General features: G+C 36.2%; 2 protein-coding genes across 5 annotated transcripts in view; both read right to left on the reverse strand.

Moving 5' to 3' along the window:
- IPO11 (importin 11) overlaps positions 1-17,654 on the reverse strand; it is a 221,535-nt gene that overhangs the window by 51,009 nt on the left and 152,872 nt on the right. The window lies entirely within an intron of this gene.
- Positions 9,937-15,038, reverse strand: LRRC70 (leucine rich repeat containing 70). Of its 3 annotated transcripts, none has more exons than XM_058564012.1 (2): positions 12,408-14,750; positions 9,937-10,831 (listed from the first exon to the last, which is right to left on the reverse strand). In XM_058564012.1, the coding sequence occupies exons 1-2, from the start codon at positions 14,260-14,262 to the stop codon at positions 10,803-10,805; spliced, it is 1,884 nt and encodes a 627-aa protein (XP_058419995.1). In that variant the 5' UTR covers positions 14,263-14,750; the 3' UTR covers positions 9,937-10,802. The 3 variants fall into 3 exon arrangements, with proteins under 3 accessions (XP_058419995.1, XP_058419994.1, XP_058419996.1); XM_058564011.1 differs by lacking the exon at positions 9,937-10,831 and adding an exon at positions 14,759-15,038 and having other exon boundaries at positions 11,005-14,273; XM_058564013.1 differs by lacking the exon at positions 9,937-10,831 and having other exon boundaries at positions 11,005-13,220; positions 13,599-14,750.

A 17,654-nucleotide genomic window follows, 5' to 3' on the forward strand; every position in this document is an offset into this window, starting at 1 on the left:
CCAGCTGGATTTCTAGTTTTACCAAGTATGAGGCTTGGAGAGACGACTGTCTAATAGGGGTGAGGTAAAGGAGGTGAGGCAACCTCAGTCAGTCAGTCGGTCAGTTATTGTTTTCATTGGAATGTGACGCATACTACACAGAAAAGGACATAAGAGGCAGAGACCTAGCTGGAAGATTGGGGTAGGGGGAATTATTCCAGTAGACAGGGAAAACCATGCTCACTCTGGAGCACCTATTAAGTGCCAGAGGGGGTGAGGCACAGACTCCAAGTTCAGAAAAAGGGAAAATGACTATGGCCCAGGGTAGAAAAGTATGCAAGCTGGCTTTGAATGGGAAGAGTTGACTCTAGAAATGGTGACGGATTGAAGACAAAGAGTGGAAAGAGAGTATCCATGCCATATTCTGGGATCAGTACAAGGAGAAGTTATACAATAATCATCTTCAAAGCACTCAAGTTCAAAAAGCACTCAAAAGAACTCACTTCAATTACCACTCATTAAGCAGTCTGGGAAAAGTACCTCCAAATGTTAGGGATAACAAAAAGCCAAAAGAAGCTTACACTTTCCTGGCAGATGGAATAGATATTTAAAGAAAAGAAACACTAATAAGTTATAAATTCTTTTTCTCCTTTTCTAAGTATTATAAAAATGTTCCCTCCAAATGTATAAATGTAACATTTTTAAATGAAGCCTTTAAAATAAATTTCTTTTATAGACAGTACTCTTTATGAAGTTTTGAGTATTAAGCCTTCGTGTCACTTTTTATTCACAATACTTTTGACCCTTGTCTTTTACAAATTAAGAATCAGTCTCATTTTATATAAGCCACATATTTCTGAATTAAATGCTTTAAATTGTGATTAGACATTTAAAATGGAGACAATCAAAGGAGAGCTATAAACCAAGAATGAAATGAAAACAGGTTTGAAGGAAGAAAGGAAGGAGAAAAGACATTGTACTTAGATCATCTTACATATATTATCTCTTTAAATAGAACAAACCAGGAACTAGGTGTTATTCTGTTTTGTTTTGTTTTTTTTGATGAAAAACAGCCCAGTTTTTCCTTTAAGTGTTACACATTGGAGTTATGAGTAACATTTTATAAGAATTCTTCTGAGTGTGTCATCTTCTAACAGTCCTCCCATGCCCATTCATTCAAAATCTGGTGTCGGGTATAACGTGGAAGAAGTGAAGGCAGTCAGAGGAAACCAAGTAATCTTAGATCTTACTCAGTTCTCAACCCCTCAAACCAGTGCTTACTAAGAACTGACAGTTCAGGGGCTGGCACCGTGGCGTAGCGCTTAAGTGCACACGCTCCGCTGCTGGCGGTTCAGGTTCGGATCCTGGGAGCACACCGGCACACAGCTCGTCAGACCATGCTGTGGTGGTGTCCCACATAAAGTGGAGGAAGATCGGCACGGATGTTAGCTCAGGGCCAGTCTTCCTCAGCAAAAAGAGGAGGAATGGCATGGATGTTAGCTCAGGGCTAATCTTCCTCACAAAAAAAGTGACAGTTCACATGAACTGAAAGGACACAACAACTTAGAGTCCCTAAAAGGATTAGCTAAACTCCATGCTAGTCTATATATAGCTTCTCCAGCACAGTAGAAAAACCAATACTCACGAGCTTAAAAAAAAACACAAAAACTGATTATTGATTATTCCAGCCCAAACTTTACATCTTGGTGTAGTTCCAAGAGCAGACTTCAGAAGACTGGCTCACTGAGTATTAATAAAAAGGAGACGGACTTATACTAGGATATCAATTAATTTACAGAGAAGGACGTGATTAGAAAAAATGGTCGTATACCCAGGCCAACCGTTCCTCGTGAACAGGTCACCACGGTTAAGTTCACTCATTTTAGTCAGCATTTTATGAGCCTATAAAATGTGTCAGACATCATTATAGGCCCTAGGGATAAAAAAAGATGGCCACCTCAGGGAACTCAGAAACTAACGGAAGCTTAAAGTCTAGTGCACATAATTTTGCACATAGGAAAGTGTGTTACACATTTGAATGTTACCTCTTCTCTGATTCAGAGGAAAAAACTGAGACAAGCTGTGCTATAAGCTCAGGAGTTCACTGTGGACTAAAAATCTACAGGAAAGAATTAAGCAACAAATGAGATGTTCTTTTTTCTGTTTTAAATCAAGTTATGATGTCCTGAGTAACTGGCTTTCTCAGTTTTACTCATTAATTGGCACTTGTCTAAAGTCAGTGTCCTGTCATCTGGTCAGTGTTAAAGAAGCCCTGGCAAATTATTCTTCTCTAATTCTCATCATTGGCCCCTAGAGAGTTGATCATTCTACCATCACTTGAGGTCTTAGAATTTTCAAGTTAACTCATCTTTTATTGATTGCATTAGGATAGATCTTCCTCCTAAATAAAGAAATCCCAATTTTGATATAAACAAACTTATTTTTTACTACACAATGTTAAATGGAACCCAACTGATTCTATTAGTATCCTCATTACTGAGGGCTTCAAGGAGGCAAATGGGTACTTTCTATTCCAGTCTGGTAAACTTCATTCTTTCTCCTTAATTTAAGAACTTTCAAGGGCTATCAAGAGCCTCAACACACTCTACTAAACCCACCTCCTGAATACAATGGGGTCCCTGACTCCAATATCTGCTTACTGCCTTCTTGCTCCTCACAACGTTCTCCCTCCTTTTTCTATTCACCTTAATTTATGCTTCCTTCACGAAGCCTTCCCTGACCACTTTCTAATCCACTGGAATTGAGCACTCTATCCTTTGAATTTCCAGTAATATAAAACCTCTGCACTACTCATCTGGCATGCAACTCTTGTGGCATCTTTTATACTACTTTCTCCTAATGTCCTTTAATTTTTCATGCCTGCTCTCCCTAAGAGTATAAGTAACTTGAAGCATAGCCCAAGTGCTCCGTTTATTTTTTTTTTTTATGTCCCAGAGAGTAACATCATGCATTCTGTGAACACTCAATAATCAATCATGGGAATTAATGATCCCAAAGCTTGAGAACTGCCCTCCCTTGTTTTCTTTTTATAATATTTACTTCTTTTTTAAATTACAAGTATGGATAGCTGAGTTGTAGACAACATATTACAACTGATTACACTAGACATGAGGTAGAAAACACAACAGAAAGTGGTTATGTTGGAATCTATTTCTGAAACATTCATTTTAGAAAACGCAAGGAAAGTTTAACATCAAGGATGAAAGAGGAGAAGGAAAGTAAAACAGAAGGGAAAAAAGTGTTAGTAACCTGAACATTTTCTTCCTTTTTACTTGTCACAAACACTTTTCTTATTTTACATACTTGGTTGACATATTAATTTATTCACATAGACACAGGTCACAAACACACTACAGAGGGAAGACAGGTTTTGTTCTTCAAGTAGGTGCTAAGTGATGTTACACATACACAAACATTAAGTAAACGGGTGAGGGCATGAAAAATTGTACTCAGTAAAGACTATCTGATCATTTAAAACAATTCCACATAGTTTTAAGTAAATTCTTCTTTCTCAGTCAAATGCACATTAGTAAAAGTATAGTTCTTAATCTTATCTTAGTATTTCCTAAAAGTATGACATGTTAAGGCACTTTCTGAGTATAAAAAAGTATCTATCTATAGAGTATATGAATTGCAGAAACTTCATGCAGAGTGATTTTCCTTGCTTTTGAAAACTATGTACTAAAGAAAAAAAATCAATCCATCTTTCTTGTTTATTCACCCAACTCAAAAAATCATGCTGGCTTAAAATTATTTCTGACTTTTCATATCATTATGAACCCAACCACAGGTGTTCAGATAACTAAACGCCCTTAGAAAGATAAAGCAAAATTTTTAATCCCCAAAGGTACAAATAAATGAAATATTCTAATATTCATTTGGTTAGCCTAACCAATAAATATTAGACTGTGAACAGGACTCTATTTTCTACTTGTCCATTTTTTATCAGTATTTTTCTAGTGAGCATTTTACACTTCCATTTTTTGGACAGCTGATGCATCATCATAGAGCATGTGCCTTAAATTACTTCTCTGTAAGTGATGGATTTACATATTTACCTCATCTTCGTCCCCTTGGACCTGGGACAAAAAGAGGCATGCACAACACAGGCAAAATTTTCAATTACCTTTTCTGAATGGTTTTATAATCTAAAATTGATGATTTAAGTTTTTCATAGTAGCAGACCCAAGAAAGAAATGAATCAGAACCTCAGTCACTTTAGGATTTTCTCTGATCTAACCAGACCACAATTATGCTATTTATATATCACATCTAATTAATATTTGAAGTCACTTCCACAGTATTATATCTTAAATATAGGAGGTCACTGAAGTTAGGGTAATTTAAGAAAATAAATAAGTTTTAAGTACTAAAAGCCACAACAAATAAAATATTCTTTTAACTATACTTCTCTGCTTATATCATTTAACAAGACTAAGCAAAGAACAGCAATTTATTAAAAGAAAAAGGCAAAAGAAGAAAGCCCTGATTTATCAGTCTTATTCCAGAATTTCTACCACACCAGAAGCTACAGAAATGGTGACATTTACACTAAAATTAGTTTTTTTTCCCCCTCTAGATATTTTCCAAGACCTAGGCTGCAAATACTTGGTCACTTAAATGGAAACATACATTCTTTCTACAAATTAAAGCATATTAATAAATCTAGTTTCTCCTGATGGATACTGGCCAGGAAATAGGATAAAAAATTCATAGTGGAAACTGAAAAAGTTATTTTAAAATGAAAGTTGAATTTTTTACACCCAACAATGATCTTTACAAAGGCTTTTATATTATAAACCATTCCCCCAATTAACTCTTTTTTGAGTGCACATACACAGGCAAAAAAACAAGCCATTATCTTTACAACAATAAGAAATAATTATAATGATCTCTGTACAGTGGGATGAAAAGAAACTGCCATCTGACGTAACTTGCAAGAGAAAGACTATGCTTTAAGAAATGTGCCTGATGAAAACAACGCTTAAACATACTAAGGTTCCATAAAAAGATGATGCTCAATGACTGGTACAAAATTCTTTGGAAAAGATATTAGGATGAAAAAACCCCATCAGTGCTCATTCAGGATATTTATAGGAGTAACTTGACAGATTGGTTGTTTTTTAAAAAGGGATATAAAAGAATTTAATAGAGATTTGGTAATTATGGGGTTGGGGGTATGACCTCACCATTGTAAATGTTAGACATTGTTGACAGCAAAGCTATACAATAAATGATTACAAGTTAATCATGAATATATACCTTCAGAGCAAATGAAAAAAAGCCCACTGTGCTAATATAATTAAAGTTATATGTAAAGGTACTTGTGGCTTGGAGTTAAATTATTGGGAGAGTGCTGTATGTCACATGAGTCAGACACAAATGAAAATAATGTGCTCCAGGAAACAGTGTTACGTGATTAAAAAGGGATTTGGGCAATGATGAAGACACAACAATGATGAAGATGTCAAAGATTTATATGAAACATTTGAATAAAACTGTATCATGAAATAAGAGAAAAAAACTGTAAAGTAACATTTTACTTTATTTTTAAAATATGCACATGTAATTAAACTAACTTAATGTAACAGACATTTGACTATTTTGTTATAGCTCTAGAAGTATAATGTATTCAAGCTGACCAAAAAACCTTACGTAGACTCTTCTTATAGAGAAAATGAGCGATCATTGTATATTTAGACCTGCCTTGTGCAGGCTCACTGTCAAATTCCTTCTAAATACTGCTAGCACACACCACAACCTCTCTCTGAGCTCCAGAACCCTAAGTACCTCTGCATCCTTCTCACCCACTCCTGGCAGTCTCACCTCAAACCGAAGATATCTAACAACAAACTTTCGAGTGCTTCCCCCAACAAAAACAAAGAAACCAAAACAAAACAGAAAATCAAATCAAAATCAATCTCTTCCAGTTGTCCTTATCCGAGTGAAGAGCAGTTCTCTCTACGCAGTGACTCAAGCCAGAAACCTGGGATTCAATTTTGACCTTTCTTCTCATCTACTCTTCCAATGCCCAATTCATCATCAAATTCTGTCACATCTATCTCTGAAATTTTTCGTTTCTACTTGTCTATGTTCCTACTATGAACACTGTGCTACAAGTCAATTCTGTCTCTGGTTTGAACTACTACTGCAGAACTTCCCAAATGGGCCACTTCCACTCTTGGCTTCCTGTAATCCATTCTCCACAGAGCTGACCAGATTGCTCTTTTGCAAAATTTGATCACATCTCCCTTGCTTAAAGCAAGGGTATATAACCTTTCAATAACTTCCCATTACACTTGAAAATCCAAACTCCTGATCAGTTGACTCAGCCCCATTTGACCTGGCTCCTGCCTACCTCTCTCTGAACTCATCTAACTTTTCACACTACTCTCCAGCTACACCAGCCTTCTTTTCGACACTTTCAAGCCTAAAGGTTTTCACTGTGAGATTCCATCTGCTAGGAATTCTACTGCGCAAATTTATCTGGTTAGTTGTATTTACAAAAAGAATATAACTACAAGTGGGTATGGACCTGATTCTAGAAGACAGTGCTTAAAGAGGCTTTCACAGTTGAGAAGTAGATAATTGAAGATAATGGGTTTTGAAAGCCAAAACATGAAGAAACTGCACTAGAATATCAAAAATTCTGCTCCATGGGAGCTCAAACAAAATACAAAGAAAACGTAAACTTATGTATTAAGGGCAGAATTAAGGTTAGAAAAACTATTATCATAGAAGCTATCCGGCAGAAAGCAGTAAGGTTTCCAAAGCCAATGATCCAAACTAAGAATAGGCAAGGGTTTATGCATATCTACTGGAAACTCAAGAGATATGAGAAGACCTGGAGATAAAAGGAAAAGGGAAGACAACATATATACCAGTTTTCCACACTATTCAGGATCAGAAAACTACTTCCTACTAAAATATTGTGCCCTCTACTACATCACATGATGCCTCAAGAGAGTCAGGAGCAATGAAACAAGGCCCAAGTCTGGGCCAGCAACAGGCATAGTATACATTCCTCTCATTCATGCTGCTTTCCCCAGGATATTTCTCTTCTAACCCAGAGGGCTTCCCACATTAAAAGTGTGCAGCCATAAGAGCCTACCAACTTCAGTAGAGTGATGACTAGAGGAAGCAGGCACTTTTTTAAACTATGCTTGAGACAGTATAATACTGAATAAAATAGGCCTATTACCTTGTTATTATTGTTCCATAACTGTGAAATCATTAAGAAACAAGAAACTAAAAAATTTGAGAAAACTGATGCATATCCCTCCTCACTCACCTAAGGGCTCATCAGTAAGTCCAGTAACAGAAAAGAAAAACATAAGTTTTAATGAGACACAAAATGAGTGTTCTCAGGAGGAAAAAAAATTAAGTTACTATTCAGTGGGAGATGGGTATAAATGGGTCTAATCGGTAAATAGAAGAGCCTTGTTTTATTTCATATACCCACTCTCCTCCCTCTTAGTCCAAAGCAGCACATCATGTTACAAGTTCACACATACGTTTTCTAGTCTGTGGCTCAGTAACAGGCAAAAGTAAAGGAGTGGGATCCTTATAACACAGAAGAACAAGGAGTCTAACAGGACATGAGGAAGTGCATGTGGGGCCAACGTGGTAGGAAGGCCTAGCGTTAAAGCCATTTTTCAGAACCTTGTAAAAGGTTCCCTAGGCTTTTTTCTCCCATTTTTGCAACGCTTAAAAACAAATATGGCACGTATTACTGTCATTGTTGTGGTGTTGGTAAGATAATTGAGTAAAAATGCTCTATTTACACTTGGGTCCCCCTCCACCTGAAAAGCTGAAGCACTTATTTATATAATTTGTAAGTTCAAGAAATGTCCACATACATGTTTCAGTGTTCTCTCTCTCGATCGCAACAGTAGTTACACAGGTGTGTCTACTTCTGTATGTGGTTTATATGCACATCAAGAAAGTTTTCAAAAATGGGCAGGTGTAGTCTAAGGGTAAATATTTGTCACATATTAACATTAGTGTAGGTGAGATCTGATTCAATCTTACTACTACTGGGAGGATCCCTAAAAATAAAATATACTAGGCAATCGGAAAGAAGACTAAGAATCTATTGAGGTTGCCAACTCAAGACACAGGTGGCCACGGGGCAGAGTGGATCAACAAAGTATCCCTGGAACTTGATGTATGAGAAAGTCGTCAAGGACTCTACTAACAGTAAAAAGTTGACGGAGAACAAAGAGATATCCAGAGATCCTCTTTCACTACCACTTGTAAATTCTACACAATTCCCTCAATCTCCCACAATGTCCACACTTACCTCTTCCCACCACTTAGCCTTCAGCTATCAAAACACTGGCAATACCTCACTTCCAGAAAACCATGAGACACTTTAGTCTTCCTTTACCCTAGGCTCCCACTCCATCACCTGTGACCTTCTTCTATTTCCTGCTCACTCCTGTTGAAGTCTCTGTCCCATACCATTGAAGCCCTCACCAACAATCCGACACCAAACGTCTCTACTCCACTTGGAGCAGGGGATTGAGAGTAAGTTCCCAGTTATCCCAGAAGTGAGAGAGATGTTTCTGAAATTCCACACTGGGATTCTAAATGTTTTTAAAAGTTGTAATGTTATAAATATATGGTAGTTGAGTTCTATACTTCTCATTTATTATGTGGGAGGGGGTACTTTTTTGATATGTCGTGGAACTTTAACCACCTTTGATAAAATTCAATGAAACAAATGGATCTGTATCTAGAACCTTCTTTCTGAAATACAACTATTTTAAGTTGGAGCCTATCTATTCTTGAGTGCTCTGATCAAGAACCTTTAGTAAATGGTAGAGAAATAGAGAAATCTTAAGAAGAGTAAGCTTGTTTAACTATCTTAATGTAGAATATTACTTAGTTTTAACTTTGCTGTTTTGTTCCAGGTAGGGCTGCTCAAAATATGAAACAGTGAAATACAGAAATTACAGCAGAAAATTTCTATGTACATTATCACTTCAAACCAATTTTACCTTATAAGTTTTTAAACTGTGCAAATATCAAACAATAGTGAAATGTGAGCTAACATTTTTAAAAGGAATGACTGCTGACAAAAAATTGGAATGAGCACTTAATGAATACCACTGTGTCCAACTATAGCTCCATATATAAATTGATATTAATAAGATTAAAGTTTTCTAATTGAGCCTAAATCAATTAGAAGTTATATATAAAAACACAAAAATATTTTGATAGAATTTCTAAATTACCTTCTTTGAACTGGGGGAAATTTCGTTTTAAGATCAAGATAAATACTTTGTTATATGGATTTTTCCTACCTTCAAATAGCTACCTACCTATGCTGCTTCTAAATATGTTCAAGACGATGCAATTTAGGTGGTGGGGAAGGAGGGCATGGAGGGATTTTCACCTTTTACTTTAAATATTTCTGTATTGCTTGAATTCCTTTTTCCAATGCATACGTACTTTTAAAAGTTAAAGAAAAAACTTAATTGGAATTGTAAGGGTTGAGAGAACACAACAAAGAAAGAAGTATATTCTTAAAAATGTTTTAAAAGGGGCAACAAACACCACACACTCTTCTATAATTAAACAAGTAATTTATGTAAGAACAGATTTATTTAAAAATATTCACATTTTCTGCTCAACTCACATTCAACAACAAAGCTTTACGCGAGGCAGAGAAAAGCAGAACACTGAAAACTCTCAGAGGGGTGGGGGTTGCAGCTTTCGTTTCTCTGCAATTTCTAGTATATCTCAAAACCACTCCTCAGCTCCTTTTTGCTTTTCTCGCAAATATCTTACAGCGGTGGTTCTCAAAGCATGGTCCTCAGACCAGCAGCCCTGGCAAATCTGTTAAATTGCAAACTCACAGGCCTCACTCCAGACCTACTGAATCAGGAACTCGAGGAGGGGTGGGGGCAGCAATCTGTGTTTGTCTGTCTGTTTTTAAAGGCAGACTGCCACATGCAGCACCTCATTTGGATGTGTCTGGAGTCTTGCAAGCTTGACTACCCTACGTTCTCCTACAAATGGACCTTGAGAGCTTGTCTGGAGCTTCTAGCAGGGGAATGCAGCTATCAGTGAACACACTTGACCAAAGAACAGTCCTCCTCTACTGGGGAAGGTCGTCCTCTTCGAGGGAGCACACAGAGCCGGAAGGGATGCACATGGAGTGGTGAGGGAGCAAGGGGATCTTCACCTAGCCAGCCAGATCAACCAAATCAACCCTGGCAATCAATGGGGTGACACATGTCACAGCCAGATCGCCCTCACATCCAGTAATCTGTGTCTTAACCAGGCTTCCAGGTAATTCTGAGTTTGAGAGCAATGTAGTAATGTATAATGGACAACACAGCACCTTCTTATAATTATTTCTGTTTCACAACACAAACTCAGTAATTATCACTTGGTTTAAACACTCCCAGATTGTTTCAGGCTAATTTCATACAGATAGTATTAACTTTTAATAATAAAAAATAGAAATTTGAGGGAAGAGGAAAGATAGCACAAACACGAAATATATAACGCCTAAGAAGAAAATTTTAATACATATTTGTGGTGCAGGTCACTATTAACAGATTAAGTATGGGTACTTACTATACACCTGATATTGTGCAGAGGCCTACACAAGTATAAAATTTATGCTAATAGAGAAAAACATTACACTACTTCCATGACTTCAATTACCATCTATCTATATTAAAGATTCTCAATTGAGGATACTTTAACATCTGCTGTGTGCTCTTTCATCTCATTCTTCCTCACTTACCTGTCTCCCAAAAACACGGCCCAAATGGTTGTCGTTACTGTTAAGAGTCTAGCGTAGACTTCCAGCATACTAGACAGATGAAAGGTTAAAAATTATTGACCTTTACTAGGTAGATCGCTCTCCTTATCTTCTGCTTGCCGGATATTTCCACTTGGAGAGCCAATATGAATCTCGAATTTAACACACCTAAAATTGAACTCATTATTTTGCCCCCACCCAGATCCCCACTCCCCTTCCTTCCTTTGCTCAGTGTATGCAGCACAAAGCTGCCTAAGCCAAAATCTAACATCTTTGACTTCTCCCTCACCTGCCACCATTCAGCCAATCACCAAGGCAATTTCTCTTACTTTCAAAGTAGCTCTAGAATCCGTCCATCCTCTCTGCCACTACCCTGGCCCAGGCCTCCAGCATCTCTCCCCTGGATTAGTGATTCAGATTCCTACCCAACAAATCCTGCCTCTACTCTTGTTGCTCCTCCAGAAAGAGTGTACTTTCTAAAGGGTAAATTTTATTATGTCACTCCATTACTTACAATCCTTCCATGGCTCCCTGCTGCCAGAAAACATGAAATATCTTTCATCATCTGATCTCTCTCTAGCTACAAATCTCACAACTCCAGTTCCTGAAAAGCAGCATTCTTTCTCTTTCTTCAACCCTTCTCATATGATGTTACCTCTATCTATTACTCAGCTCTCTTCATTGGGCTAATTTCTATTTATCCATCACGATTTAGTTTCTTTCTTCTTTTTTTTTTTTTGTGAGGAAGATCAGCCCTGTGCTAACATCTGCCAATCCTCCTCTTTTTTTGCTGAGGAAGACTGGCCCTGGCCTAACATCCATGCCCATCTTCCTCCACTTTATATGGGATACTGCCACAGCATGGCCCGACAAGTGGCGAGTCGGTGTGCGCCCGGGATCCGAACTGGTGAACCCTGGGCCGCCACAGCAGTGCGCGCGCACTTAACCGCTTGTGCCACCGGGCTGGCCCCCCAATTCAGTTTCAATGTTGCTTTTCTCATAAAGCTCTCTCTCACCTCCACATACGTTATACCCAACAGCACCTCCAAGTGCAGTACTTACCATAGTCTACAGTAACCATATGTCTCCCCCTCTAGATTTCAAGATCTACTGAGAATAGGAACCATGTTTATGTTATTCACAATTATAACCCTAGCACCTAGGCAGCAGTATAGCATGAAATTAAAAACATGGGCTCTGGAGTCAGACAGACCTAAAAAGTGTCACAAGCTGTGAAAATTTGGGACAGTTTCTTAAAATCACTCTGCCTAGTCTTCCTTACCTATCAAATGTAGACAGTACCACCCTACAAGGCTTTTTAAGGATTAAATGTGATATGTGAAGTATTTAGCATAGTGCCTAGTACACAGAAATGACAGCTATTATTATTACTTAATACAGTGCCTATCAAACAAAATATTTGCTGAATGAATACAGTATTCAAAAAATATTAAAAACATATTTATTAATGCTAAGCTCATATAATTCATTATATTTCCAAATAAAGTTTATAATTCTATAAGGAGGCTTCAGTTTTATTCATGTCCATGGCACTGAGGTTTTCTTATAGCCAATATTTAGTTGAATTATAAAGCAGAATGCTCAAAGAGAATGACCTGTGCCTCACCTTCAGGAACAATCTGTTTCTGAAGTCGAATCTGTTCCAAACCAGGGCTTTCTAGAGAATTTGGGGAAGTATTACAAATTGAGGTAGTTACATTATACCTTGCTGACTGATAAAAGCTGTAGTATTCAAGTCTATTTTCCCCTGAGTTTTCTGGTGTCTTTAGTTTTTGTTTCAATTGAACAACTTTGTAGATCAAAAAAATGATTAAAACACAAGCTAAAATGAAAAAAGCTAGCAGAATGTCAAAAGCCTCATTCAACTTTTCAACTTCTTGTGCACAAATTAGAGATGTTTTCCCTGATACTGAAGCAGCATCAATCGGTAGAGCACTGTTTTTTCCCAAGTTCAAGTCAACAGAAGAAGTAAGCTGTATTTGCACAGGTAACACTGCAGTAGTCTCTAATGGATTACCAAAGGTATTCTCTTGAAAAAATCTACTGGCAGGTGAAGTACGAATTCGTTCCCAGAAAGTAACGCTCTCAGTATTTTCCAAATGTTTCCCATTTGTGGTTACTTTATGCCAGGCCATCATTAACGCAGTGGTCTTGTGATGAATATGAAGAGATTTTATAGCCCAGGCTCTGGATACATTTGTTGAAGAAGTAATGCAATTTGTCAAGTCAGTCCACTTAATATAATGCAATGCTCTGCCACGCATGGATGGGGGATTCTGACAATAGATGTTTAGAGTAATGGCTGAAGATGCTAGCCAGTCGCGAAGGCCCAATAGTTTGCAGTTACATTCCCAAGGATTAGAATTCGCCTGAAGATGAGTCAATGAAGACAATGGCTTAAGGACCCTTGGGTGTAAGTCTGTAAGATTATTAAATGATAGATTAAGAATCTTCAAAGATGCTCCCATGTTTTCAAATGTATCATCATCAATGCTGATTATTCTGTTTCTATCTAACTTAAGGTAAAGTAAATTCTTTAACAAGCTAAATGTATCAGAATTTAAATTTTCTAAATTATTATGACTTAAGATCAAATGTTTAAGATTATTAATTCCACTAAACCCGTCCCTAGTAATATTTTTAATTCTTGAATTTTTCAGGATGAGATACTCCAAGTTGACAAGTCCTTTAAATGCAAAGGGCTGTATTGCTTCAATATGGTTATGAGACAAAGAAAGTCTTTTAAGACTCTTAAGTACTTCAAAAGCATTTGAAGGCACTTTTGTTAAATTATTACCTTCTAGATACAAACAATCCAGGTTTCCAAGATGTTGAAAGCCCGAGTCTGATATCCTCAAAATTTTATTGTTTGATAAATCAAGTATCCGAAGAGCAATCATACCAACAAAGGTACCACTCCCGAGGACAGTGAGGCGATTCCTTTGTAGATTTAAGTACTGAACTGAAACTAGATCATTAAACACTCCTCTTGGAACAAAAGATACTTGATTAGACTGTAAATATAAATTACGAAGATTGGAAAGTCCCTCAAAGATTCCAGGATCCAAGCGTTTTATAAAGTTATTATTTAGATATAAAAAATATAGATGCCTCAACTGAACAAAAGCTTTTGGATATACATACACAATGCGAGAATTATCCAAATACAATGCTACAAGAGAATGAAGTCCTGTTAATTCACTTTCATTTATATGAGATATATTATTTCCAGTCAGATACAGAAAAACTGTACTTTCAGGAAAATTCTTAGGAATACTTGAAAGGCCTAAGTTACGGCAGGTAACTTGTCTCCCACTGCAGAGCTGGCAAACAGACGAACATCCAAGTATCTCTTTACGGAATAATAATACAAGACAACAGGTAACAAGTAGAAACAGTCGTAGGCAAGGCAGAGAAAAACGTAATCCACACATAGCCCTGTTCTTGGTTTTTCTGTTCATATCAGAATTGGCTATAAAAAGAGAAGGTAAAACTTTAAATCATCAAAAAGTTCTTAAAATAAAAGTTTTATAATACTAGAAATTCTGTATTCTATTTTTATTAGGATCAGCCAATAATGTTAAGTATCATACATCATACTATGGTCATAGGATAAAATAATGAGTTTGGAATATGTTCTAGAATTATTAACACCTCCAGGCCATTAACCCACTGTTTGACAAAATGATCCTTCAAATTTAATGAACTGCAAAATAAAATATTTGCTAAGTTAATTTAAAATACAACTGACTATAACAAAAGTGACAAATGATGAAGTAGAGATGATGGTCGTTGGATATTAACATGTCCCTTCATCAACTTAAAGTCTAATAACAATTAAATAGCATAATCTATGAAAGTACAAATCCATTACAGAGCAATTAAACTACAGTTTTTCACAAAACCAAATTATTTTTCATTTCAGCTAAAAGTTCATATTTAAATAAATATTCTTACCAAGAACAGGAAATTCATATTATTAACCGTCAGCTGATTCAAGTAAACGTTTTCTTTCTAAAGCTGAAGAGCGACATGTCTAAACTCCATTTCTTTCTGTGGCACTGTTGACCTCCACCCTTTTTTTTTTTTTTTCAAGTCACAGTTTGCTCAGGAAACACCACTCTTCACATTGGTTCCTCCACAGTCAATGTGTAAAACAGAGGTTGCCATGGATACAGGAAACTCAGAGACAGGAAGTAATTTTATCTGTGTTTCAAAAGTATTGTTTAAAGGAAATCTCAGGAACTTAGTTTTTCAGAATGCAGTTAATTTGAGTTTTCTAATGCACCCATCTAAATATTTCATAATTTTAAAAATAACTACTTTTTAAAAAAGGAAACCTGAAAATTTTAAATATTCAGAATGAATAAACTCTATGCATCAACAATAGATAGCTATTGGGTGGAAAAAGCAAGTTGAAATAAGATGTAAATAGAGTAATATAATTTTTGTGACTTTTTAATTGTATAAAATATTTATGTTGTTTTGAATACATATTAGGGGCTTCAACTTTGTTTTATTCCTTAAAAAAAAAAGGTAGCAAAAGCAACAAGCAATGGTGAACACAAACATTGTTACACTATCTTCTGTGCTCTTTTTTAATTCTTCAAAAAAATGTTTGGGTATAAAAAATTTTGAATACTCCCAATTAGTACCTTAATATATTAAGGTATATGCCTTGGGTTGTAAAATGATATAAAGTTGCATATCAAAAAACTGATTAAGGTTATCCTTGGCATGAAAACTTGGGGAGAATGAACAAGGCCCTTTAATGACTTTTCACCATATATACATCTGAATTAATTTGAATATTTTAAAATAAAAACGTATCTGTGTGTAATATTTTAAGATAAGCATTTAAAGAAGACTATAAATTGTTTATATTATATATTGCTTAGTCATTAATTTTCCAAAAAGTTGATTGCTTAGGCTTCCTAATTCTGACTTTTATTAATATTACTAATACCCTGATGATATGCTTAAAATACCAGTAATAATATATATAATTGTATACTATAACTCCCTTTTGATATTAAAGCAGGTTTATTTCATATCAAGACAATTACTTCAGATAATAATATGAATTATTTCCATATTAAATATTTGGTATAATATCCAGCAATAAAAAATCTATGACAACAAAAAATCAGAGCTGCATACTGGATAACAGATCTTTATCAAAATGACTTACAATTCTCACAACTATCCTTCGTGGTTGGCTGTTGTTATTGCTATTCTATGGACAAAGAAATTAGGAAACAACCAAAAAAACCAAATGACAGAGAAATGATATGAATTAGAGGTAAAGATGGAACAAGAGTTAGGTTTCTCAAGTCCGTTTTGTTTAGTATTTTCAATGACATACAAAGTGGAATGAAGTATGTCTCATGGATTTTTCAATTGCATCACACAAAGAGTTATGATGGGGGGTACAGGACACGCTACTTCAAAATATAGCAGCCTGGCATATTGAATATTTTAAGCCAAAGGAGTTTGAGAGAAGAACAGAAGCAGGAAGGTCACTCTCTAACCTCCCCCACCACCAGCCACACCTCCACGCCCCGTGCCCTTCTCCCCTGAAAGAGGTCATAAAATCCTCATGTGAGAGGTGCCCTCCCTAGGGAGGAAAGGACCATCCTCATCTCCGAAGACGAAGGGACCCAGAGAAGAACCCAAACAAACAGGCCTTGCAAAATCTCCCCCAGTTTACTAGACTCTGCTCTATCATATCTTTCCACAATTTTCCACTCTGCATGAAATCCAGCCTAAAAACACACAAGTTTAACGATTTCTTCAGGTCTTCATTTCCTTATGAAGGCTCCTGTGTCAGTAAAACTTATATTAAACTTGTATGCTTTTCTCTTGTTAATCTTCTCTGTCAGTTCAATTTTCAGACCCAGCCAGGTATTTTAAGCGAGTCAAAGAAAACTTTTTCCTCCTCTACAATTCGGAAAAAGTCAGAGAAACTGTCCATTGAAATCAAAATAAAATTTAAAGAGGTAATAAGACCGAAACATTAATTTTGTCCTCTGTTCCAGAAATATCCAAAGCAGACAAAAATATTTATTCTTATTAGACCTTAGAAGTAAAATTTTTAGAAAATTATACCAAGGAAAAGTGACAGAATAAAATGAATCTTCTATTTCTCATACTGTAAAAACTGAGGTAAAGTGACTACAACAAAGAATAAATCTAAATAACTCATTGTAGCTCTTAGGTTGATATCCAGCAAAATTCCAATATCCAGAAAAACAAAGTTTAGCCTTTCTGTTCACTGAGGAGTTGCTGCCCTTGGAGACAAGTGATCACTACTAGAGAAAATCACAGAAAGCAAAATCTCAAAAGCTGTTGATGCAGGAATGGAATTCACAGACCTCTTCATCTTACCTGCTATGATCACATCACTAATTAGTGGCAACACTGGCCATTCAAGTTTTAGATTAGAATTCAAGTTTTCCAGGAAGGTACATTTCCCTGTGCTTTGATTAAGTACTATCATTTCACAGCAATTCATATTATTTAGGTAATTTTAGATCTTCTCATGAGCTTTAAATCCTGTAACATGTTTAGTAACATCTTCATATGATCTCCAATGCATAATTCTCCCCAATCTGGATTTTGACATTTTGATTTTGCTCTGGAATAACACATCAAAATGGTTCCTCATATCCTCTGATTCCTACTGATTTTCATTAGAACTATTTCTGAACACTACACTCGCCTCCTAAATGGGCTTCCTCCCTTTTCTTTCCAGGAAATTGATTCACTAAATTATTTTTCTCTCATTCTTCTCGCTGAACCTTCTTTTATATTGCCTTTGTCTTCAAGTAATCTCATGCTTCAGGTATCAACA

The sequence above is a fragment of the Diceros bicornis genome, chromosome 20, assembly GCF_020826845.1.
Source record: "Diceros bicornis minor isolate mBicDic1 chromosome 20, mDicBic1.mat.cur, whole genome shotgun sequence".
Taxonomy (NCBI): domain Eukaryota; kingdom Metazoa; phylum Chordata; class Mammalia; order Perissodactyla; family Rhinocerotidae; genus Diceros; species Diceros bicornis.

What these genes read in the sequence shown, in the direction of transcription:
- LRRC70 (XM_058564011.1), bottom strand. Translation starts at nt 14,262, where the DNA reads ATGAACAGAAAAACCAAGAACAGGGCTATGTGTGGATTACGTTTTTCT.